The 27,919-nt window shown below is 27.4% G+C and overlaps 1 protein-coding gene across 1 annotated transcript in view; it reads right to left on the reverse strand.

The window, feature by feature from the left end:
* Positions 1–400: 400 nt before the first annotated feature.
* Positions 401–27,919, reverse strand: part of LOC101239225 (uncharacterized) — an 86,609-nt gene continuing 59,090 nt past the window's right edge. Inside the window, exons 12-14 of the mRNA XM_065791689.1 lie at positions 17,548–17,608; positions 7,317–7,386; positions 401–469 (exon numbers count right to left, since the gene is read on the reverse strand). Coding sequence (XP_065647761.1) covers positions 424–469; positions 7,317–7,386; positions 17,548–17,608 — 177 coding nt within the window. The 3' untranslated portion in view covers positions 401–423. The remainder of the gene's footprint in view (positions 470–7,316; positions 7,387–17,547; positions 17,609–27,919) is intronic.

The following is a 27,919-nucleotide window of genomic DNA, read 5'->3' on the forward strand; positions in this document are numbered from 1 at the left end:
TGATTTCTAATAACTTTAACTAACAAAATTATTAATAAAATGGTTTCTAGATAAAAGAAATATTTTTTCACAACCATAATAAAAAAACTTTTACATTCATTTATAGCAAAATTAAAAAATTTTGTTATAATCCATTAAGTTATAAGCTTTTATGGAGAGCAAAAAACATATAAGATTGAAATATCTCCAGATATTTTTTTTTTGATTCTAGATATTTAGAAAGGATGTATAAAAAATTTTTTATGTTAGAAATAAAAATAAAAATTAAGAATACAAAACTTTTTCATAAAATAAAGAGATTTGTGTGATTTTAAAAGAAGTAAAAAAAACTAATATGTACATATGAATAAATTTAAAAAAAAATTAAGTATAAACACAATTAAAAAAAAATCTTTAAATATACCTTAAAGTTTTAAAATTAAATCATTCCTCTTTTTTTTTTTCTAGTTTTATGTTTCCTCTCAGAGATCTAAACAAAAAAAAATAAAGAAACAAAAAGATTAAAATAAAACTTTTAGTTAAATAAAAATTACAAAAACAATTCAAAAAACAAAAAAAATTTTAAAATAAAAAAAAAACACAATAAAAATAAGAAAATTATAGAAGTATCAATAAAAAATAAAAAATGATTAATATAACAAAATCAATGCTCAATGAAGCATTGAAGTTACTTTCTGAAAATCCAAAAAGAATTTAATCTAAAATTGGAAGAAAAAGATAAGAAAATAGAAAAGATGAAATTAAGGTATTGTAATAGTAAATCTTAGGTCAGCAATTGGTACTACAAGAAAGTAAATATTTAAATAAGTTCAAAAAATATAAAAGCGAAGTATATGTAAACAAGGATCTTACCGTTGCAGAGAGTTTAGAAATATTGTTAGAGGAGAGAAAAAAGTTGAATAAGGATTCTTTATTGAAAAAGCTGAAGAGGATAAGAACATGCCCTTTGAAGAAATAAACTTGAACAAATCAAGCCAAAAATACTTCTTAAAAATGCAACTTCTTATAGTTATAAAGTATAGTTTTAATTAGTGAAACATGGTGGTCAGACAAATCAGCTTTTATATTACTAGGTTTTAATTTCTCGCTAATTGTGTACACAATAAAGGAGGAGGTGTATGCTTTTACATCAATGAAAAAATAAAATTTTTCAAATTAAAAAAACATGTGCAAATGTACCATTGCCTAAAGACATATGATGTATGGTTGAAATTGGACTGAGGAAAAACTAATTGGATGTATCTATTGAAAAAGCAAAAAAACTCTCTTATTAAATCTATTAAAGGTGCTTATCAATTATATTTAAAAAATAAATGTACAGGCAGCAGGATATGCAGAAATTCTAACTATTGATAAATTTTATTGAAAAATTTAGTGAAGCTAAATTTATAACCAATAAAAAAGCGAGTTTATTCATTGATTGTTTAGAAGACTCTTTTCTTTATTAAAGCATTCTAAAACCAACTTTTCAAATAAAAACAGGAATTGATAGCAATACTTTTGATTTAATAATAACCAAAAATGACAACAGAGTTTTTAATATCAACCATCACCCTTCTCTGGCCAACATAGAACATGGCAATTAGCCAACATAGAACATTATTTAATTAGTCTTAATTCTTGGTTTCAAAAAGATGGCAACAGCGATATGAAAATGAAAGAAAAACTCCTTTTTAACCAAAGGTAATTACAAACTAATTATTAAACATTTTTCTAATATTAAACTTAAATGCTGATAATACTTATTAAAAATGGTTATCAATCTATAACAATGCTCGTAATAAATTCATACCAAAACTAAAAATCTATCAAAATAAAAAAATTAAAAAACCATTACGGATGAATAGAAATTTTTGTAAAAGAAAGAGAATATTATGGATGCAGAAATTATAAATTTTTAATTTCACCAGAATTAAAACAATATGAAATAATGTGCAAAGAAATAAAACTTATTCCTAAAGCAAGTATAATAAAATATATTAAAGAAAGTTAGCAAAAAAAAAAACTCAAAACACAACCCAAAATCAGTTTACTTATATATCAACAGTAAAACCAAAACTTTTCAAAAAAATTGTTTAAAAATGGTAATCTTCTCACAGTTTGGTAAAAAGCTATTGTAATACCTCTAAACAAAAAAGGAAATATACTCAATGCAACAAACTATTGACCAATTTCTTTAACGTCAATAGTATGCAAAATAATGGAAAAACAATGAGACAAATGATGCTTTAATTGATAAAAAAACAATCTAACTAATTCTCAGCAACATGGATTTGTAAACAATAAAATTTGTATAACAAATTTACTTAAAATGCTTGACTTGATTACCAAAGCACTGGCTTTGGTAATCAAGTCATTTTTTTTCAATCATTTGAAGTTTTTCCTGGAGAGGTTAAATATAGATGTTATTTTTATGGATTTTGCAAAAACTTTTGATTCAGTTGCACATCTACGGCTTTTGGTGAAACTAGAAGCAATCGGAATTCAAAGTAAACTATTAAACTGGTGCAAAAGTTTTCTTAGCAGTAGAACACACCAAGTAGTTTTAGGAAAACATATATCTGAATGAAAAAATGTTATAAGTGGAGTTCCCCAAAGATCTGTGCTAGACTCCCTACTATTTATTACATTCACAAATACTAAAAACATTGTGAAGCTCTTTGCTGATGACGCAAAAGTGATTTCAATGATAAAGAATCAAGAGGACAATAAAAATCTTCCAAACGATAAAATAATGGTCAAATGAATGGTTAGTTAAAGTTAACAAAAATAAATCCAAAATAAAAAAATAATGCAAAATAAATAAATCCAAAATAATGCATTTTGGAAAAAGTTATAAAAAACATGATTATAAACTAAATGATTTTATGCTATTAAAAACTCAATCAGAAATTGATCTCTGTAAAACCATCAAAAATGACTTGAACTAAGAACCTCGCATTACAACCACACAAATAAAGCAAATAAACAACTTGGATTGCTTAAACACTCTTTTAAATATTTAAATGAAACATCAGGAAAACTTTTATATAAAACATTAGTACGACATCAGCTTAAATATGGTGCAGTAATATGGAACCCTTTTAGAAAAAATAAAATTGATAAAATTAAAACAAATACAACATAAAGCAACAAAAAAAGAGAATTTAAAAGGTTTACCGCATGAAAAAAGGATTTATTATCTAAAAATTGAAACATTAGAAAATAGAAGAAAAAGATTAGATCTAATTCAAATGATTAAAATATCCAAAGAATTCGATAAAATAAATTTGTACAACCCTACAATCATATTGAAACAACTACAAGAAGACATAATATGAAAATTAGAAGAGAAATATTGAGCAAAAGCTCAATATTTCTCTTCTAATTTTCAAGAATTTTAAAGAATAAAACAATTAGACACAACTTCTTGACAAACAGAATATCAAACTATTGGAACTCTTTGTCACAAGATTCAATAAAGTCAAGTTAAATCAACTCGTTCAGAAACAAGATTGTCTTGATGTTCGAATAAACAAAATAATATTCGAATAAACAAAATAATAAGCAAAATTATGAAACTATAAGAACATTATTTAAATGAAAAAAAAAAAAAAAAAAAAAAGATTTTGTTAAGTAAAAGGTGTTAAAGAATGAAATTCTACGAGATTTCACTCTCAATTAAATGTGTTACACCATATATATATATATATATATATATATATATATATATATATATATATATATATATATATATATATATATATATAGATCTATAGTTTGTTGTCTTTGGGAAGAGCGGAAGGAAAATAATAAATCGTTTTTTAAAAAAAACCACAAAAACGCAAATTTAATTGACCAGAATGTTTTAAAAACATTCTGAATGTTTTTAACAATGTAAACAATGTTTTTATTTTAATTTTTTTTAATAAAATGTTTTTTTTTTAAATTTTTTTAATAAAATGTTTTTATTTTTATTTTTTTTTACTGTAAATCATGCGCGGAGTGTTGCTACATCAACTATCTTATAGCCTGACTCGCAAGGGAGTGCTGCTACATCAACTGACAAATAGCCTGACTCGCAAGGGAGTGCTGCTACATCGACTGACAAATAGCCTGACCCGCAAGGGAGTGCTGCTACATCTACTATCTTTTAGCCTGACCCGCAAGGGAGTGTTGCTACATCGACTGAGGGTTTGGTAGGGGCAGGCAGTCTATCAATTAATAAAAAAAAATAATTCCGGTCTTGCATTTTAATTTTTACTTTTTGTCAACAAAATATGGAAAAAACTTTTGGACAACATCTACGGGTTGTATATATATATATATATATATATATATATATATATATATATATATATATATATATATATATATATATATATATATATATATATATATATATATATATATATATATATGTATATATATATATATATATATATATATATATATATCTATATATATATATATATATATATATATATATATATATATATATATCTATATATATATATATATCTATATATATATATATATATATATATATATATATATATATATATATATATATATATATATATATATATATATATATATATATATATATATATAGATATATATATATAGATATATATATATAGATGTATAAATATATATATTTAAACAACTTTAAAAAGTATTCTACACTTTTTGGTTTAGTCTGTTATTAATTGAAATCGAGATTTGTTTTAAACCACCTTTTATACCTGATTTGGAAAATTCAAAAAGTGAGATTAGGCATGTAAGAAAAATTAAATTGGACAAAATTAATAATATTCTTAGAAATAAATTAAATTTGCAACAGTGGAAAAATACCACTGATGTTATAAATTGGTTCTCCATAATCGAAAATAAAAATGACTGTACATTAATTCAATTTGACATTAATGATTTTTACCCCTCAATAACCGCAGATATTTTAAATAAGGCTATTGAGTTTGCAAAAAGCCACACAGTTATTCCTGATGACACAATCCGTATAATAAAACATTGTAGAAAAACCTTACTTTATTTTAATAAGGAAACTTGGAAAAAGAAAATCATACATGACTGCTTTGATGTAACAATGGGCAATTATGATGGAGCAGAAATTTGTGAATTTGTTGGACTATATATTTTAGATTTGTTAAGTAAAATAATCAATATAAAAGATTTAGGCCTTTATCGCGACAATGGTTTAATAGTAATGCCTAGAAAATCTGGTCCACAGCTCGACAAAATTAGAAAAGATATTATAAAAATTTAAAAAAATATTGGCTTTCAAATCGAAATAAACATAAATTTAAAAATTGTGAATTTTCTTGATGTCACATTTAACCTCTCTGAAAATTCATATAAGCCTTTCAAAAAACCAAACGATGAACTATTATATATTAACATTAACTCTAACCATCCACCCCAAGTTCTAAAACATATCCCGATTTCAATTAATAACAGACTAAACCAAAACTCCTCAAATGAAAATGTATTCAATTCCTCTAAACGAATATTTGAGGATGCCCTAAAAAAAAGTGGTTTTGAAAATTTTGAACTAAAATTTGACCCTGAGAAAAAGAATACAAAAAAACGAAATAGAACTAGAAATGTAATTTGGTTCAACCCCCCATATAGCAAAAATGTTTCTACTAACATAGGAAAACTGTTTTTAAAATTGGTCGATAAGCATTTCCCGCGATCTAATAAATTACATAAAATTTTTAATCGAAATACAATTAAAGTTAGCTACAGTTGCACAAAAAATATGGAAAGAATTTTAAAAGATCACAATAAGGCTTTGTTAAACAAAAAAGAAATCCTGAATGAAAAAAAAATACAGAAAATTGTAATTGTAAACAAAAAATCAATTGTCCAATGAGTGGAAGTTGTTTATCAAAAAATGTGGTATATAAATGTGTTGTTTCCTCTAAGAATGTACCTGATAAACAATATATTGGCATAACAGAGGGTGAATGGAAAAAACATTTTGCCAATCATAAGCAATCTTTCAAAAATAAAAAGTATTCAAAAGACACCATGCTGTCAAAATATATATGGGAATTAAAAGAAAAAAATATTGATGATTTTATATTGAATTGGTCTATCCTTAAAACAGCGCCTGCATATAACAATATTTCCAAAAAATGCATACTATGCCTACAAGAAAAATTTGAAATAATTACACATGCAAATCAAGAATGCTTGTTAAACAAAAGATCGGAATTAATTTCTAAATGTAGGCACGAAAATAAGTTTCTCTTAAAAAACTATAAAAATAAATGAGTTCAAATAATATTTACATTAACTACCCTTTTTAAAAAAACATTTAAAAAAATAGCATAAGTAATCATTTCTAAAAAATTCTTTTTATAATAGTGTCAGCAAATTCCACAAATGTGTGAAAATTTACAGTAGTTAAGACATTTGCAACTTCCTGTAATTTAATTTTTGATATAAATTGAAGTTTTATTAATTTGATCACTCATTTCTGATGAATCTTTGTTGATGAAACACAGTGTCAAATGGAAAAAATTTTTGTTAAATGATTTTCTACTAATATATAATTGCTCTGTTCTTTTAAGAACATTGAGCACTCTATTGTGTAGAATACTTTTTAAAGTTGTTTAAATATATATGATTATACATCTATATTTATATATATATATATATATAGATATATATATGTGTGTGCGTGTGTGTATATATATATATATAAATATATATATATATATATATATATATAGATATATATATATATATATATATATATATATATGTGTGTGCGTGTGTGTATATATATATATAAATATATATATATATATATATATATATATATATATAAATATATATATATACATATATACATATATACATATATATATATATGATAGCATATTGACGTGAGCGTTTGCTCACTTTTTTTGCTTATCTAAATCGATACTACTTTTTTAGAAAAAGAAGAAAACAAAGAATAATAAATTAAAAGATTGCTGCCCCATCCCAAATCCTCAGTTGATGTAGCAGCACTCCACTGCAAGTCAGGCTATTTATCAGTCAATGTATGTACTGAAGCCCCCAGCAGCAGGCAATTTCAGTATGACGTTACACTGCTCACCTAAATCAGAAGTATAAGATATATATATATATATATATATATATATATATATATATATATATATATATATATATATATATATATGTATATATGTATAATAATAATAATATTAACCCAGCAAAAACTTGTTTGCTGTGTTCATGCTAAACATATATGATTTTACAAAAAAGTTTTAATCACTAAAACAAAAAAACAGTAACCTTACTCAAATTTTATTTTATTTTCTTCATTTAAAGACTCTTTTTCTTTCATTGCAACCCAATCAGCAATGACCTCTAAAAAAAGTTTAAACAAGCAGTTATATTTATATTATATAACAACTACCATCATGCTATCAACTAAACAGAACCATTAATTCATTCAAAAAAACCAAAAAAAACTTTTTAAAGTTATTCTTTTTATTATAATGACATTATGAAAAGTCATTTTTTTGAAGAGAGTGGAGAACACTTTGTGGAGAACACTTTTTTGAAAAACACTTTGTAGAAAATTTTGTGAAAAATGAAAAAAAGAAAAAAATATGTTATAAGAAATAGCAGCTGCAAAAAAAGAAGAAAGCAATTGAAAGGTTTGGGTAGAGTGAGGCTCGACTTGAAACAAACAAGAAAAAATAAAAGTTTCCAAAAATGCATAAATCTAGGCATTCATAGAAGCTTTGAATGTATCTAGGCAGACATGGAATCTGCATGAAGAATTATTATTTTGCTGCAAAGCTACATAGCTTTGCAGAGAGGCAAAAACATTAGCTCAAGAACCATAAAGCTGAAAATCACAAAAAGAATCCCAGTACTTACTATTACTACTACTACCTTACTACTACCAGCCTTATGGTAGTAGTAAGAAGTAAAATGATGGGTAATATATAATAAAAAAGTGGAATAATGGGTAATATAAAAAAAAGAAATGGAATGATGGAGTAAATCTAATTTAGAAGAAGCATAAGAAAAAATTTTTAAAGAAATTATAACATAATCTAAAACACCTAATAGAGAACAAGGAGAAATCTAGCCCATGCTAGAGTCAAAGACAAGACACAGATCAAGGTAAGTGATTAGGGTTGTCTAGAAAAGGAGTAACAAAGTTAACTATCCAAGTAAGAGATTAAAAAAGACAAAAAACTTTAGCCAGAAAGTTTAGTGTTACTAGAGCTAACCAATTCAGTGTGCAATGAGAATTCAGTGTTATGAGAATTAAAGTCACCAATAACAACAATATTGGTGATGTAAAAATTTGCAAGTTATACAAGATTTTTTTTTTTTTTTTGCAAACTGTGGGAGTACTTCATCCGATATATATCAAAACCAAACATAAAGTATCTTAGAAGGAAAATTTGCTGAAAACCAGCAATGTAGTTAAGAATCTAAATGTTTTAAGAAAAAGAGAAAAAGGGAAATAAAAATAATAATAATTTTTTAATTTTTTAATTATCAAAAGTCAGAAACATAGCTCAAATGGCATAAAGCAACTGATGTTAGACTTGGACAAATTCTGTTTACAAGATTGGTTTACCTTTATAATGTTTAAATGAGAATGGAGCTTATAATCTTATAGACAAAGTGATGAACAGATTTCTGTCAGGTCTGCATCAACATTTGGATAACTAAAGTAAACAGAGTTAGTTTTACAACAGATCTTTGGATTAGCCAAAACATTGACTTGCACATGACTTTCATAATTTACTACCTCAGTGAACATAACCTTGAAGCTGAAAAAAATGACAAAGTTAACTTAAAGCAGCAATATGACTCACACTTTACTTTATCAGTGAAGCCATTAAATGACTGAATACTGACACAAAACAGGGAAAAGCATCTAATTTATAGTAAACATTTTTTCTAGTAATTATAGTAAACTTATAGAAATTATAGTAAACATTTTGAAAACTTTTTTTTTTTAACAACTTCTTTTTAAACACAATTGGAGAATTTTTTTATATATATATATATATTTATATATATATATATATATATATATATATATATATATATATATATATATATATAATATATATATATATATATATATATATATATATATATATATATATATATATATATATATATATATATATATATATATATATTCATAGATATACACATATATATACATGAAGTTTTGCTCATATATACAATGAAACTTTGCTCAAAAGTACTAAAAATGGGTTTTATTCTGATTAAATTTCAAAAAAGGTCACCCTTTTCCACAACACAACACAAAATCTTTAAAATGACAAACAAGTTGTATTTGCAGGCATTATGACTTTCTGAAAACTAGAATTTTCTTTAAACTTATGGAACTTTAAGGAAGTTTCTGGACTGTTTTTGATGTTTTTAGGTATCTGTAAAACTTTCTAGAATTTTCTGGAGTCTACTAGAAGTTTATGGAAATCAGCAAGATTTAGGCAATATCAGCTGCCTGATTAAGCAATGTTAATAATTATATATGAATCTGTATTTGTTAGATGGCAGTCAAATAATATAGAAGTAAAATACCACAAATATTTATTATTATTGCCTTTCAGTAACATGTTCATCTCAAATCATAATGTCCTGTGAAAAAATTGCCTCCACTAATGAAAAGAAAGAAGACAATCTGGATGAAGAATCTTGTACAACTTTATGAGTCACATAGGAAAAGAACTGCTCCACTAGAAGAATACTCACTGGAAGACACAAGCAGGATACCACTCAAATTGTTGGTTGCTATCTGTTCCTGGGAGAATCCATCAAAGGGAGATGAGAACGCATAAAACAATTGAATCGATGAATGTTTAAAGTGCGGTCTAAAAAGTCCACCAATTTTTACTTTTAGAAACTAAAAAAAACTGCATTTCTCCCCGTAATAAATTTTTTGTAATGGTTTAATAATTTTTTTTTGAAAAACATTATCCTCTTCAGAAAAAAAATTATTAAACCATTAACAAAAATTTACTTTGGGGGAAAATATAGCTTTTCTTTAATTTCAGAAAGTTTACATTGTTGAACTTCTGCCCTTTTATCATTCACCAATTCAATTGAGAATGAAGTAGTAAGTTTATGGCGAATTAAATTAAATTTTACAATTCCAGTTGTACAGACAAAACTGGATCAAGTGTTAAAGACATGATAAATGTGTAAGACAAAGAAAATACAATCAAAGGTAATCAAGTGATAAATGTGTAAGACAAAGAAAAAACAACCAAAGGTAAATGGCTTTGCAGAGAGGATATAATATTGTATCACCTTTGGATTGAAAGCAAACAAAAGGTCAAGTATACAATTAGGAAGACTGCTAGTTCATATACTAACCATCCATCCAAAAGAAGAAAAAATGTCCTTTAAGCCTACTTCCACAACAGTAACAGCAACAGCAACAACATCAACTTCCTAATATGAATATGGTACAGAATATCAAGTGTCTATAGAATCAGAAGAGCAGTCCATAAATACCAGCAAGAATTAGAGCAAAAATAAAACTGCAACCAAATTAATAACATCTTCAAAGGTATTAACCAGCAAAGCAGCAACCATTTGTTGACAGTCATCTTATGTTGGAATCAACATTCATGCACCTTGACAGGCTGGTATATATTCAGATTAACTATTAAAGGAGCTGTTAAACTTAAAGAAGAAATGAAAAAAAAGACTACATTTTGAAAGCTGGTTACTGCATTTTGATGATAAATGTATTACCCACTACGAATATCAAGTGTTAGTGTTAAAGAATAAACAAAAAATGTTAAGTTACAAGCACTAGATCTTCCAGACAGAAAAGTAGATACTGTTGTTAATGGTATAACAGCTACTATAACAGCAACTATTGAATACAGTTTATGGAAGAGTATAAAGATGATTGTAGCAGACGCTACAAATGTAAACATTGGAAGAAGGAATGAGATTGTCAGTCAGTTACAAAGTCATTTTACTGAAAAGAAAAACCATAATTAATTGGTTCTCAACATCATGTTCTTGACTGAATCCTTGGCATAGTAATGGATGAAGAACTTGGAGGAAACAATGTCACCCTGTCTGTTCTAATCAATCAAAAGAAGAATACTTTTTGTCAAGACAGGACAAGTTGATTTTTCAGCAGGCAGGAAAACAAAAATAAGTCAACCACTTATTAAATAGTTTAGAAAGAATTGAAGAGAGTTGAAGTTGAGGAAACAATGTCACCCGATATTGAATATCCATTTTATCTAGGAACTTGTAAAGAACTGCAAATAGCTCAGCAAGAATTTCAAGAATAGGTAAAGAAGTGATTTCTGAAACAGCAGGATGGCATGATGATATGAAGTTTATATTTTAAGAATCTGGGATATTTCCTAAAGTAAAGTTTTAGAAAATACCTAAAATAAATAAAGATGGAATTCTCGAGCAACACTAGCTCTTTTTCCATTTATTCTTCTACCAGAAATAAGAACTCCTCATTTGAAGGTTAATTTCTTACAAATTGGAGATCCATTGATATACTGACCAAATGTATAATGCAAATGATTATCGGAAGCTATGTGTGTGTGTGTATATATATGTATATATATATATATATATATATATATATATATATATATATATATATATATATATATATATATATATATATAGTACCCCCCTACTCAAATATTTCTAAAAGATACCCACTATGTCTGTTTGAGAAATTTACTATCATATCCGAAACCTGAAGAACTGTTAAATAAAAGAACCGAAATTATATTAAAGTGCTGCCACGAAAATAAATTCTTATTACTGAATTACAAAGCTTGCTACGAACCTGACTAACAATTAAAAAATAACTACATTAATCAACTCCATATATCTCTAGACTAACTAATTAATTACTCACATACACAGCTTTTGTAATATATTTCATAATATTATATATATTTTTATATCAATTTTAATTCTTATTTTTTAATACACAAATAATACACATTATCACAAAAAGAATATTTTAAACAACATTAAACATATAACTGTTTCACAACTATTAGCCAACTAAAAACAAATAAATAATATCATTAACCTAACTACTAATCAATTTGCGTCCCATAACGATCCAAAATACAAAAATAAACCATAATGTCCACTAAACAAATCGTAGCAAAATTAAACTTTTACTACTTGCCTGATGATTGTGGTAATACATGAAACTCAGAATTTAAATAATATTTTATATTATAATCATTAGCATCTAGTTATTTCCTGGTACTGAGGGTAACAGTAACGTCTATATACTATATATATATATATATATATATATATATATATATATATATATATATATATATATATATATATATATATATATATATATATAAATAAGTAAAAAACACTTATCTAACTTTTATCTTCGACTTGAAGTTTCACCATTGCTGGATCATCAGGAAGAGTTACTAAATCTCAAAAAAAATTCAATTTATAGAAAAAAATATTTTACAGGAAGTTATAAATTATTATAAAAAATTTTTAATTACTATATTTTTTTGTTAACGGGAAGTTACAGAAAGTAATTATGAAATAATTTTCTTTGGAATGGGGATAGTTTAATTTGGTCATTTGTTTTTATAATTTTTTAAGAGGTATTTATTTTCAAATTACGCTTTTTTGCAATTTTCTTTTCAAATTTTAGCTCGAAAAGCTTTTAGTTGAAAAGAAAGAAAAAAAAAAAAAAAAAATTGCAAAAAAGCGTAATAGAAATAGAAACATAATTTGGTTCAACCCCCCGTACAGCAAAAATGTTTCAACAAATATAGGTAAATTTTTTCTAAAATTAGTAGACAAACATTTTCCTCCCTCTAATAAATTACATAAGATTTTTAACAGAAATACCATTAAAGTAAGTTATAGTTGTACAAAAAATTTAGAAAGAATTATAAAAGGCCACAACTACTCGTTAATTAATAAAAATGAACATATAAAAAAAAAAAACACTGATTATTGTAATTGTAAACAAAAAATAGATTGCCCTCTAAATGGAAAATGCCTTTCGAAAAATGTAATTTACAAGTGCATTGTTTCCTCACAAAATCACCCTGATAAACAATATATTGGTTTAACTGAGGGGAATGGAAAAAACGTTATGCCAACCACAAACAATCGTTAAAACACAAAAAATATTCAAAAGAGACTATGCTGTCAAAATATATTTGGGATTTAAAAGAAAAAAATTAAAATTTTAATTTACAATGGTCTATTCAAAAATCTGCCCCTGTCTATAATAACATTTCCAAAAAATGTATGCTATGTTTGCAAGAAAAATTTGAAATAATTACTAGGGAAAAATAAGGAAAATTTATTAAATAAAAAATCTGACTTTATTTCTAAATATAGGCACGAAAATAAATACCTCTTAAAAAATTATAAAAACAAATGACCAAATTAAACTATCCCCATTCCAAAGAAAATTATTTCATAATTACTTTCTGTAACTTCCCCTTAACAAAAAAATATAGTAATTAAAATTTTTTTATAATAATTTATAACTTCCTGTAAAATATTTTTTTCTATAAATTGAAATTTTTTTGAGATTTAGTAACTCTTCCTGATGATCCAGCAATGGTGAAACTTCAAGTCGAAGATAAAAGTTAGATAAGTGTTTTTTACTAATTTATTATTGCTCTGTTCTTTAAGAACATTGAGCACTCTATTTGTAAAATACACTAACATAATTTACATATATATATATGTATATATATATATATGTAAATTATGTATTGGACAAAACATTTGCAACCAACATCGAACAATGCTAAAAAGTTTTCCTAATTTTACATGTCTTAAAAACGAAACGAACTATACTACCACAGCAAACAGTTCAGGAGTCTCGAGTCATAGCATGCCGTGACATGAGCAATCAGCTGACAGGTGACAGCACACAGGCAGAATTTTGTTGACATGTGCCATTTTGCAGCGGACAAAACAAGAGCAACTTTTTTGGTTTGTTTCATTTTCTTAAGCCTGGTCCGTGTCAACGTCACGGAAGTTTTTTAATAATTAAAGGAAGTATCCAGAAGTTTCCAGAAGCATGCAGAAGCTTCCAGAAGTTTCCAGAAGAAGCATCTGAAAGCATCCAGAAATATCCAAAAACATTCAGAAGCATCCAGACGCATCAAGAAGCTTCCAGAAGCATCAAAAAGAAGCATCTAGAATCTTCCAGAACAGGTTCACACAGGTTCATTTTACAAAATAAGAGACATGTAAATGGACATGTAATTCAGTCAGTATATGGAAGTCAATCAGTCAGTATTATCAAGACAGTTTATCAAAGTGAGTTTTATCAAAGTGTTTTATCAAAGAACATCAATACAAGAAGTGAAATACAACAAGTGTTTCATTACATCAATATAGTCCACATCCAACCAAGACATTGTGTTCCACAGAGCATTATTGTATCATCACAAGGTAAATGTAACAAGGTAAGCCTTGAGAAGCGTGATAATTTATTTTTATTATTTTTATGACTAGAAGTGCAAAAATGGCTCCCGACAGTCTTGGATTGGAACTAAGAAAGAAAACTATTGGCGGTTACGTAAGTGGAATGTCACAAAAAAGTATTTATGATAAATATCGCGTAAAAAAATGGACTGTATCGAGACTATGTTCCAAATATCGTTCTACGGGGAAATTGGCAGCAGATAACAAAGGTGAAAGACCGCGTTCCACCACTTCTAGAGAGGATTCTATGATCGTCAGATCCATCAAGAAGGGTCCCTGAATATCATCAGTCGAGATACAAAAGCAATTAGAGCTGCCTGTATCAGACTGAACAATCAGACGATGTGTTGTTGAAGCCGGATTGTTTTCTCGACGCCCTGCAAAGAAACCACTGATTTCACTAAAAAACCAGAAGAAAAGACTCCTATTTGCTACATCTCATATTGACTGGAATGTGCAGAAATGGCAAACTGTCCTGTTTAGTTATGAATCGAAATTCAACATCATTGGGAGCGATGGGATTTGCTGCATACGTCGACCGGCCGGAAAACGCCTCGATTTTCGTTACTGCCATAAGACCGTGAAGCATGGTGGAGGCAATGTAATGGTCTGGGGGTGTTTTTCTGCTAACGGTCAAGGTTCAATACATCGAAACAATGGAATAATGGACCGTTTCATGTATAAAAATATCCTGAAAGATGTTATGTTACCTCATGCTGAATGGAGTATGCCAATAAAATGGGTTTTTCAACAAGACAACAATCCGAAACACACTGCAAAAGTAGTCAAGCAGTGGTTTCAAGACAACCACCAATCGGTGATAGATTGGCCGCCTCAATCTCCGGATCTCAACCCTATCGAGAACCTGTGGAAGATCCTCAACTGCAGAATTAATTGTGATGGTGTTCGTAATAAGGATCAACTGTTTGAACAAATCCAAAAGGCCTGGGCAGCGATTCCACAAAGTTTCATTGATCACCTGATCGAATCTATGCCTTGAAGATGCAAGGCTGTGATCGACAACAAAGGATTCGCCACGAAATATTGATAGCGAAATACAGCTTGGTCAACATTTTGTTGAGTTGCACTTGTTTTGTCCAAAAGGAAGTCAACTTTTTTTAATACTTATGATTTTTTTATTAATTTTCGTGAACAAATAATGAACTTTGTGATGAATAAAACTTGAAGAACTTTGTCTCAAAACAGTTACATAGTTATTTCTCTAAATGGAAAAAATGCACCACTTTTATATAAAGAAACTAAATTAGCATTATTTGGTTGCACTCATTTTGTCCGATACTGTATGTATATATATATATATATATATATATATATATATATATATATATATATATATATATATATATATATATATATATATATATATATATATATATATATATATATATATATATATATATATATATATATATACAGTGGTGGCCAAAACTATGGAAACTTTTTTAAAATTACTTTTTTTTTATTTGTATTAAATAAAACCATAATTATTCAACTCGAGTGTACTTGCAATAGTCTACTTTATATATACTACAAGTTTGAACTTGTCTTTTCTAAGACATTTTATTACATACTAATATTTCTTAATTTCGATTGAACAAAAGTATGGAAACTTGTTCAAACTTGTCACTAAACATAAACAAATCTTATCATTTAGAATTAAAATGTGTTAGAATTGACATCTTTGTTAGTTCATCATAGTTTACTTTTATATTAATCAGTATGGCACCGCGAAAATATTATTCTAGTGATATTAAAAATAAAATAGTTGAGTGTTTTAAAGACGGTAATAAACCAATTGATATTTCTCAAAATTTTCAAGTTCCAAAAGGTAAAGTTTCAAAAATTATTAAAAAATTCAAAGAAAGGGGAACTGTGGAAGTGAAAATGAAACCTGGAAGACCAAGAAAAACAACAAAAAGATTGGATAAAGTTATAAAAAATACTTCTACAAAAGATCCTAGAAAGTCATCAAAGGATATAAAAGAAGAAATCTTGGAACAGCATGGAGTTTTATTATCTGACAGGACAGTTCGTAGAAGGTTAAATGATGCGGGCTTATTTGGAAGAGTGGCTGTCAAAAAACCATTAATTTCTAAGAAAAATAAGATGGGTAGATTATTGTTTGCAAGGGAACATTTAAAATGGTCATAAGTTTCCATACTTATGACCAGACCTAATTTAAAAATTTAATTTTTTTTTTGTATATGTTAATAAAAAAAAAATGTTTTATTTTATTAAAAAGTTGTATTACGACTTCAACAAACATATGCATAATATGTAGTAAGTGTTGCATTTTTTATAAATAAATAAAAGGCATTTTTGAAAAGTTTCCATACTTTTGGCCACCACTGTATATATATATATATATATATATATATATATATATATATATATATATATATATATATATATATATATATATATATATATATAGCTATGTAAGTAGTTCTTTATTATGTTCTTTTTTATAACAGAAGAATAAAGTTTCCAGAATAAAGCATTAAAGTCTGCAACAAAATAACCATAGACAAAGCTTTCAATTTCACATTAATCCGGCCAAGTAGTATGTATGAATGTAAGTAAAAAATTAGGCAAAAAATTTTCATTAGCTTTAAGATTCTAATTTATTTCCAATGTTTTCAAAAAAAATGTAGACACTTAAAACTGTAAAAAGTACTCAGAAAAACCATTAACTTGTTACCACATATAAATTTACTATGCATACTTTTATCAAATCTTCAAGTTTTCCATTCACTTTTTCTTCATTATTATTTTTTTAATTTTCCTCATAACTTTCATCATAAATAGTTTTGTCTGCAACTTTGGTAGGGAGTAAAGTATTTATGTAAATAAACATTACTTAAAAATAGAAATGAAACAGTTAAAATAGGATTAAATGTAGTTTTGAAAAACAACAGCTTAACTAAACTTTATATTAATGAGAAATAAAAATCATAATGCTTTTCTTCTAACATATTTATGCAAAATAAATTTAATTAATACCATCTTCTTCAACAGAATTAGTTGCATAACCACCTTCTTCGTAGTAACGAATTCGTAATCTCTGAATAATGTAAACGAAAATTTTTTTATTTTATTACACTATTTTTCTTAAAAAAATTTTCAAAATCTTTTTATAAACTTTTTCTTTTTAAAAGATTTTTAAAAATTACTTTCTTTTCAAAAGTTTTTATGTTACATATCATGAAAAGTAAAACAAGTTTTTATTTGACAGAAAACAACAGAACTTATTTATTATTTATCAATAAACATTTTTTTTAAACTTGAGATGACTACCATCACAATTTTAAGTTGATAAAATCATGAGTTGTTTTGAAACATGAGTTTGTTTATAGGCTCAGCTGTACATTTTTTTATGCAACTCTATTGTTGTGACATATAGGTCAGTTACGCATTGATACAGGCTCAGTGAGATCTAATTCTATTATACAACTTTAAGTCTTCAAGATTATAATTTTTATTTATTTTTTATAATAGAAATACTAAACATTTAACGTAAGGTTTTATAGGTATAAAAAAATAAAAGCTAATTTTTCAAGAAGTAAAATCAAGGCAGAATCAGTAACTTTAAATAGTCGAGTTTTTGGATTTTCATAAAACTTTTAGGGATCTTTTAAAATCGTTAAAAAAAAAAAAAAAAAAACAACCTAAAAACTTGAGAATATAAACCAAAAAGTTATTGTGGTTTGAATTGCCATAAATTTTACTTTAGATCATTTTTCAAAGTTTTTCATGTTTAAATGTAGCACTTTCAAGCAGTCATAAAAGTTGATTGAAAAGAAAAGCAGTGTTTAATTTTTATGAGCAAGCGTAATACTATTTTGTATAAATATACTAAAAAATTGAACTTCTAAAATGCCTGCAACACACTTTTTTCAATTACCCAAAATATCCCCTGGGCATTTGATAATAAATTCTATACTTTTAAACATCTAGTTTCTGGTTTATCTAGGTTTAAAATACAATGTTGAAGATTTTATTAAAAAAAGATCATTTTTTTTCACCAAATGTCTCAAAATCTTAACCTGCTTTGAAAATGATAAAATTTATGTTAGCCTTGACAAGTGAAGCAAAAAAGCTACTTTATACTTAAAGTTATGTATTGTTTACAATGCATAGAAAACTCAAAAAAAATTTCAATATGATTAAGCTTTGTGTAATTCTATTAATAATGAACTTAAAACAAACAATTGCATTTCCAAAAAGACCTTTTACAAACAATCAGCTTAAAGTTAAGTGATTAGTTTCAAAAAATACTTCCTGTTAAGTTTAGAAAAAGGCAAAAAAACTCTCTTGGAACTTAAATCAAATTAAATAAAAAAGTAATACAAAAATGTGATCAGGATGCAAGAAACATCTTTAGGTTAACCAGCTTAAAATTATGTTTAAAGAGTGAAACAGGTCTACCAAAAGTGATAATGTTGTTACTATTACAACAGCTATTATCAATCTTGTAGAGTTTAATCATATATTTAAGGGGAAAACTTGTTTAGGCTTTTGTAATGTACAACAATAGAGTTTACTTTTCTATCAACAACTATGTCCTATAAATTATTAGCTATTTTTGTTTTATAGTGTTATTTAAGGCTGTCAATGGGTACCCAGGCAAACGGGTTCCCGTCCATTTATTACTGCCTGGGCAGCATTATCAAATGACGGGTAACCATTGTCCATGCAAAAAAACAAAATGTTTCAATTTACAAATTATCAATTCTAATTTTTTTATTTAAGTTTTTAATCATTAATTGAAACAAAACAATTTAACAATATGAAATTGATATGTAAAACAAGATCTTGAAGAAATAGTTCTGATTTCTTTATTGAAAAATTGAACAAAAAAAATTGAGCAAAAATTAGTAGTCTCTTGGAAAAAATGTTATGAAAACCTAGAAAATGGAGAGTAGAATTATCTTGAAGATCTTTAAAAGAAACCCAAGTTTCAGTTAAGCAAATTATATATAAAATGTTTTCAGTTTCTTATCAAAAAGGTATACAGTTTTTCGAAAAAAAATAATTTGTAAAATTAAGTTTTTTAAGTGTGCGTAGTAAGTTTATTGTAAATAAATAAAATGTTATAATAAAATTTCATCAATTTGTAACCAATTAAAGTTTTGTAAAAGCTAGTTGTTGTTCTTTCTTTTTTATGCTTTACTTTTAAAAACATATTATTAAGTTTTAAAAACATTTTAAAACACTAATTTTATAGAAAAAAAAAATGGGTAAAGTATCAAAAGTGTGGTCATATGCTGACCAAATTGATAAGAACAGTGTGAAGTGCAAGCAATGTGAGGCGATTTTGACAGTGAAAGGTGGCAACACAAGCACTATCCGACATCATCTTACTGGAACACATCATATAGATATTGATGGCATTGGCAGTTTGGGTAGACCAAACATCTTGTTTTTCTTTACAGCTTCGCGGCCAAAAATGACAAAAGAAAGAGAACTAGTTTTGGATCAGAAAATAGCAGACTTCATTGCTCATGATGCACACCCAATAAGTTTAGTTGAAGGTGATGGATTCCTTAGCTTGTTGAAATATACAGATCCAGACTATGTTGTTAAAACTCCTTCAACTACCACAAAACTGATAAAGAAAAGATACAACGAGACGGTCAAGTCACTGAAACTGAAATTAGGTACGGCACAGTTTGTAGTTTACAACGGACATGTGGACTAGTTATTAAAACATTGCATATTTGTGTTTATCTGTGCATTGGGTTAACACGGAATGGGAGCAAAAGAATTTGCAATCTTGCAGACACGAGAATGTCCTGAATGACACACTGGAGAAAATATCAGTATTCGTTTGCAGGATGCTGCTGAGGAGTGGCGAATTCCTGTTCAGAAAATGGCTGCTACAGTCCAAGATAATGGCTCAAAGTTAAACTGAGCAACAGACTTTCTTGATGAATGGCTGGATCAGCGCTGTTTTGCTCACACGTTACAGTTAGCCATTGAAGCTGGTCTGAAACTTCCAGCAATTGTGAATATGATTTGGGCTGCAAGACAATTGGTGGCACACTTCAAGTGAAGTATGTTAGCAATGCAGGAATTGCGTAACAAACAAGCAGCACTGAGATTTAAGGATGATGAAAAAACATTGGAAGTCATCATAGACTGCTCTACTCGATGGAATTCCACGTTGGACATGTTAGAGCGATTAGTGAAGCTACGTTGGGTAATTGTATCCGTGCTGCCTGACCAAAATTTTACAACAAAAAGAAAAGCGTCAAAACTGGTTGTTTGCGCAAGCCATTATACCCATTCTGAAACCGTTATAGCAGGTAACATCTATGTCATCTGGTGAAAAATATACTTTGTTGTCATTAGTTTATGTTATTGCTACTGAAATAACAAAGCAATATTATCCAGAAGGATTCAGTGTACTACCTGGACCAAAAGCATTAGTATTAGATTCACGTTATAAATTTTTTTAAATTTTTTGAAGACCCTCTTCAAAATGAAACATACTCCGCCATTAGAGCTGAAATTATATTTTCTTCCAAAACTGGCTATTGTTATGTCAGTATTGGAAGAAAATATAGACGTAGTAGCAGAAGAACCAATGGCAAAGGGAGCACGGGATCATTTAGAATCGGACTTTGATGAACTAGCATTGCTGTGCACAGCCTACGAAGGGTTCGGAAATATGGATGAATTGGCGTCTTACTTTTCAAAAACGCCATTGACTGTCAATGGAAATATGTTAGAGTTTTGGCAAGTTTACCAAAATAGAAACCCTTGGGTAACCAAACGTTACCCAAATTTTGGCTTTGCAAACACATGTGTATAGCTGCAACTTCGGTGCCAGCAGAATGCACTTTTTTAACTGCTGGACATGTGGTCAATAAATGGCGTGCATCATTGGCACCCAAAACAGTAGACATTTTAGTTTTTCTTAACCGTAATTTCGGAGTTGTGTAACCTGGACACTCAATGTAAAACAAAGTTTAGATTTAAGTGAAATTTTAAATGAAAGACATTATTGATTGAGACATTTTTATTGTTTTTTTATTTTTTGTAAGTACAACTTTTATAAAAAATTGTTTTTTAACCTGTCCATTCGTTCAACAGGTACCCGGGCAAGCGATTTTGCGATTTTTGACTGGTTTAGTGTTATTCAACTGACTCAGTTGCCAAAACTTTATATATGCAAAGTGAAAACTATTACTGAAGATATGCTAATTGAAAACAATTACAAAGTATATGCAAAGTGAAAACCGTCACAGAAGATATGCATATTGAAAACCATTACAAAAGATATGCAAATTGAAAAACATTATAGAAGATATGCAAAGTAAAAACCATTGTAGAAAATATGCAAAGTGAAAACCATTACGTTAGTCAAGAAGTACATTTATGCATATGTTTGTGATGACAACATAACATATTCAATGCTGTGAATATGTGATGTTGTCATCACAAGATAATAAGAAAAATGTTTCATATTTTGGAGGATCAAAAGTTTCAAAAGAGTTTGAAACTGACAGGTTAAAATTGAACATTAATAGCAAGTTATTACATTGATAACAAATAATAGCTTAAACCATTTTATTTAACAATAATGAAATGAAGTTATGGCAATACATTAATTTTGGTAAAGGGAAACAGTTCAGCTTTCAGGATAAAAATTTGTTTCTAATTTAACAGAGATAAAAACTTTTAAAAATTGGGAAAATTTTTAGAGGCAATAGGAGAAAAAATAAACAAAAAGAAAAATGTTGTAACACCGGTGTCTACTGTAGTAAGTTGATATCTGATGTTTTTTGATACTGAAACTATCTTCTTGTACCATCAGAAAAAAAAAAAAAAAAAGCACCCGGAACAAACATTCATCAATGAAAAACTTTTTGAATTTCAAATTTAACGCCTAATATTTGTCAAAATTTTAAAAATAAAAACTTTTTTTTAAACAAGTATTTTAATGTTAAAGCTTAGTCATAAATAATTTAAATTTTTAATTTTAATAAATAACTTTTATTTTTATGACCTAAATTTTGCAACACCCTAACTTTGACATTTTAAAAATTTAACGCTGTTTAATTAACATTTGCTCATTAAGTTTTTTTTTTTTTTTTTTGTGTTTTTATCTTTTTTTACGAGAGACTGATTAATAGCAGTTTATATATTTACTAAAAACAGTGATCCTGCATAGAAATATTTTAAAAAAAATTTTTTTTAATTTGAACTCAAAAAAAAAAAATTGACAACAAAAAATGTCCAATAAAGATTGAGCCTAGGTAAAATGTACATACACAATACCATTCAATAACATACACAATACCATTCAACAACATACACAATACCATTCAATACCATTCAAACATTTTACAAAAAAATCTAATTTGAACAACTATCATAGAAAAAAAATAAAAGTTTGAACTATTTTTTAATCAATAATCCAGACCAAGTAAAATTATAATAGCATGTCTTTTTGCAAAAGAACTTTTCTGCTATAGGGTTGTCAGAAAATAGGTTTGAACAAAATCAAACAAAAATGCATCAAGCGAAAAGAAAATTATGATAAAATATTTCAAATTGTCAATCTAATTTATGCATCAATAATTGAATCTGCAGAACCTGTGGCTAAACTTAAACTGTATTTTTTAAAAGAAAAAAAGGTAAAAATCTATGATAAAATATGAACTGTATTTTCTAACTAAGTGGTAAATAAATTTATCAGCATATTGCTGAAATATATTTGAGTAAAGAGGAAAATATTCATAATACCTTTTTCCTGTTAATGATTTTTTAATGCTCTTTAATCCATTTTAGTTAATTCAATTTTATTTCATTGATTTAGACTCTTAATTTTGCTAAAGTATTCAAATTAACACACTAGAAAATAAAGGTCAAATAAAACAAAGCTTCATATTCTGGCCTTTATGACCACTGATCATCAAAATATATAATTACATATATTTGGTTCAGCCTAGAGATGATTAATAATATCAATAAGTAAAAAGATTTAATGGAAAATGAGCTGTAAAAAGCACAACTACTAACAGTACTACCAAACAGTCTATCAATCACTTCTGGTGGCTACTGGCTATTGGCTATTAACAGTCAATCAAACCTCACCTTATAATATTTTATAATTTTGTTTTGAATTTTATAAAAGTATATAAAAATTCAAAAAAAAAAACAACCACTTTTCATATACAGCTACTAATTTTTTTTTCACCTTACCCATTTTTTAAAAATATTTTACATTTTATTTGTTTTATTTTTCAAACTTTTTTTTTTTTTTGCATTTAAAATAAGTGCTATTAAATCAGCATTGTCATGACATGAAGCATTATTAAAATGTCATGCTTGAGTGGTTCCCTCATCTAATGGTGTTTTGATAATTTGATCAAAAATTTACTTGTAGAAACCAATGTAAAATGATTAAGCAGTTATTATGCTTAAATTCTCCAGATGTGTTTTGTTATGTTTATACAAATATACATTACTTGAAAATCAAAAGAACATCACTGATTTTGCTGAAAGAGCATATCTTTCATATTTTGGGAATAATCTTTGGGATTTTTGGGATTAATCTGGAAACTTGTGTAATTGTAAGGCACAGCATTTGCAAACATTGTACAGAACATCCGAGACAGTGGAACAAAAGGATACAAAAAGTATGTTTGCTATACCAACATTATGGTGGGAGCCCAATAATCACGTGGATGACTGCTATATTTGTGTTCTAAATCAAAAGGCTAAAAAAACCAACAAACACTTGTCTACCCTAACCTTGTCTCTGCTATGAGATCAGTTCAATACATTGAAGAGCGTCCTATTCCTAACTTCATCACCTTACCTCAGATAAGCTTAGCCTTAACCAACAAAGATTTACCCAACAATAAAAGAAAAGATCAAGACTTTTCAGTTGAAGCCATACTTTAACTCTTCCAAGTAGAGCTAAATGATCATGATTTAAACCTCTTAAAAAAATCTGCAAAACTCTAAGCTTCCTGACTGAATTAGAAAAATCTTGTGGAAAATGCTGTTCACATAACCTTTTGAAGAATTTCTTTGTTCTTTGCCAAGGATGAAGAGATGGTTTATTGCAGAGATATCAGTGGGCTTCTTTACAAAATTTGAATTAAGGAATTTTTACACAATAGAATATAGAAATAGAACCATTTATATGGCACTCTCAACCACTCAACATCTCAAAAGGAAATAGATGGAGAAATTAGAGTTTTAGAGAAGATACTGTATTGCAATCATGAATGGGTCATTTGCATTAAGTTTTAAATGATGAATTTCCTCAAACAAGTATGGCTTCATGTAGAGCTGCCAGCATATTAAAATATTAAATTAGCTGAGAGAAAGAAAACTATTTTCTCTCTTTTACACAACAAATTTTAAGAAAAATTGTGAATGCTTCAAGTATATCTAAAGCGTGTTTTCAAGTATAATGATTGAAAAAACTCAAGCAGAGATTTATGATGGGCCACAGATCTGTAAGCTCTTGAAGAACATAAATTCCGTTAAAACAATGAATAAAAAAGGAGCATCAGCTTGACAAGCTTTTAAATAGTGCAAAATTTTCTCTTTAGTCATCTCGGCTATTTTTGTCAAAGTCTTAGAGTTATTAGTTATGCACAAGGCTAATGATTCCATCAGGACATCAAAGAGATAAAAAATCAGTACCAAGAGCATTAAGATGTGATAATGATGGCAAACTATTGCTAGTGTTAAAAATGTGTTCCTCAACATTCACGGTCACCGATTCAAAATCATTGAACTTTCTGACAAACATTTCTACCTTGGTACTTATCCAAATTTCATTATTTTTATTAATGTTGTGTTATTTATATTATTTCACATTGCTCCCTTTGAATTAATAAAATACTGTTAAAGAAAATTTCTTGTTTAATTTCCCTAAAAAAATTTATGAGCATTTATCAGCATTTACACAAGCAAAATTTGAGATGAGGAGAGTAAGAAAACTAGACCTCTTTAAAAAAAACTGAAGTTGTTTTCAAAATGTCTATGAATTAATGTGTGAATTAATTCAAAATTATTTTAAAGAACTACAATGTTAAATATTTAAAAGAAAATCAAATGTCTGCTATGATATATTTATAATTAAATCCTGTTAGCATCATGTTAATTAAGACGTTAAAAAAGTTTACCAGACTAAAGTTATGTTGTTATGCAAAACTGCTTTTACTTATTAGAATGTCAGTTGAATAGAATGTTAGGATTTTCCTTGTGAAACCCTAACATTCTTTTTAATAAAATAAAAAATAAAGAAAAAAGAAAAACTTTGATTTAAAATAACTAACGCAGGAATTATATATATTATATATAATTATATTATAGGAATTATATATATTAATTAACTATTGCTTAAAGTTAAGTTTTATATAAAAATTAAATAAAATTTGGCAATGGTGAATGCCATATTGAAAATTGTGCTTATCTTGCACAATGTTCAATTTATGTAATTATACTTTTTTATCAGTATTTTACTTGAATTTTTTTAACTCCATAAATTTAAAATCAATTGGTAATTTTTAAAGTTATCTATCAGATATTATTACACTGATTATTATTATACTTTCATAAGTATTATTGTTAAAAAAATCATTTTTGTTTTAAAAAAAATAATCTTATTTAACAATACTACTTACGCTTACAAGAACCTTATCACTCCTGAAACTCTGTGTACTCTTTTTTTTGTACCAATTATTGATAAAATAAATTGTTCTGGTGATGTGATGTGTTCTGGTGCTGTTATGTGTTCTGGTGCTGTGAGTTGTAATTTTGTGTTATATGAGTGTGTACCAATGCACTCTGGAGATTGAGAAAACTTTTTAATAAGTGTCAGGATGTTAACAACTGCTACAACTAATAAGTTTGCTTCTTTTGTTTCTAAAAGTTTCAATTTTCGTCTTCTTTTGTATCTAAAAGTTTCAATGAGGTCTTGACTAGAATTAGTAGCACGTTCTGCACTGTAATGTAGAACTAGAAGACCAGTGACAATTTTTTTTTAAATCTTTTATAATCTGGAACTAACTATATAATATATAGCAATATATACACATATCACATAGCTAATGAATTCAGCATTTCCATAAAAATGCTCTAAACATTATTGAAATCGATGTAACACTCCTGAAACTAGTGTATATGCATAGAGATATCATGAAGCAGGATTTGCACAGTTTATTAGTAAGCAAGCAAGTAATAACAAGACAAGTAAGCAAAGCTTTATATTGTAATAATATTTAAGGTCTTGTCACATTTATGGGACAACCAGCATAGACTGTTTATTGACTCATCAAAGCAGTATGAAAGCAGTTCTATTATTTAATGGTTAACACTAAAAGAGACGCTTGACACTAAAGGAGACAATACTTTGAACTATGACCAGTACAAGTGGTTGATATGTGGGGATTTAAAGGTCATAGCCATCATATTAGTATTACAAGAAAGGTACTCAAAATTTGTATGTATTTTTTGCCTCTGGGATAGCAGAGCAGAGAATTATGCTAAGAAAGTATGGCTACCAAAAAAAGAATTTACCCCAGGAAGTTACAGGGTTTAGTAGAATTTACCCCAGGAAATTACAGCCTTTAGTAGAAGCACATCAAGTACTCCTTCAAATACTCAATATAAAATTAAGGTTAATAAAAGCTTTTGTCAAAAGTATGGACCATACTGGCTCTGGTTTTCTATATTTGTCTGACAAATTTCCACATATAAGTGAAGCAAAGTTGACTGCAGGTATCTTTGTTGAACCACAGATCCAAAAAGTAATGAAAGATGAAGAGTTTACATCTAAATTGGCCACAGTTGAACTGAAAGCTTGGAATGCATTCAAAGAAGTTGTCAACAATTTCTTGGGTAATTTTAAGCCAGGCAGTCTTGTTAAGAACAAAAGTCTCGTTAAGAATATGGTATCCAAATTTCCAGCTTTGCATTGCCGCATAAAGTTGCACATTTTGGACTCCCATGTTGACTACTTTTCTGCAAATCTTAGTGCATACACTAAAAGGTTTCAAGGAACCTTTTGGAGTATGCACTAAGGAGGTTTGAATCATGGTCTGCAAAATCATGGTCTGCAAAATCGTGGTCTGCACATGTGTTTTTTTTTTTACTTTTTTACGATTTAATTTCTTATGTGTGGAATCTATAATATTCTGTAAAAATCAGAAATGTACCTAAGTTCCTTAGGTCACCAACAAACATGTGATTTTCCTAACGGTCTGTTAAAACAACTCATGTGTTGCACACGTGTCATTAAATTGACACATAGTGTCATTAAATTGTTTTTGCTGTGTTAACACTAAGTATTTATTAATAATAAATAAACACTTTATGTTTGTTTGTAAAAATGTCAATTATT

The sequence above is a fragment of the Hydra vulgaris genome, chromosome 02 (assembly GCF_038396675.1).
Source record: "Hydra vulgaris chromosome 02, alternate assembly HydraT2T_AEP".
Classification (NCBI taxonomy): Eukaryota; Metazoa; Cnidaria; class Hydrozoa; order Anthoathecata; family Hydridae; genus Hydra; species Hydra vulgaris.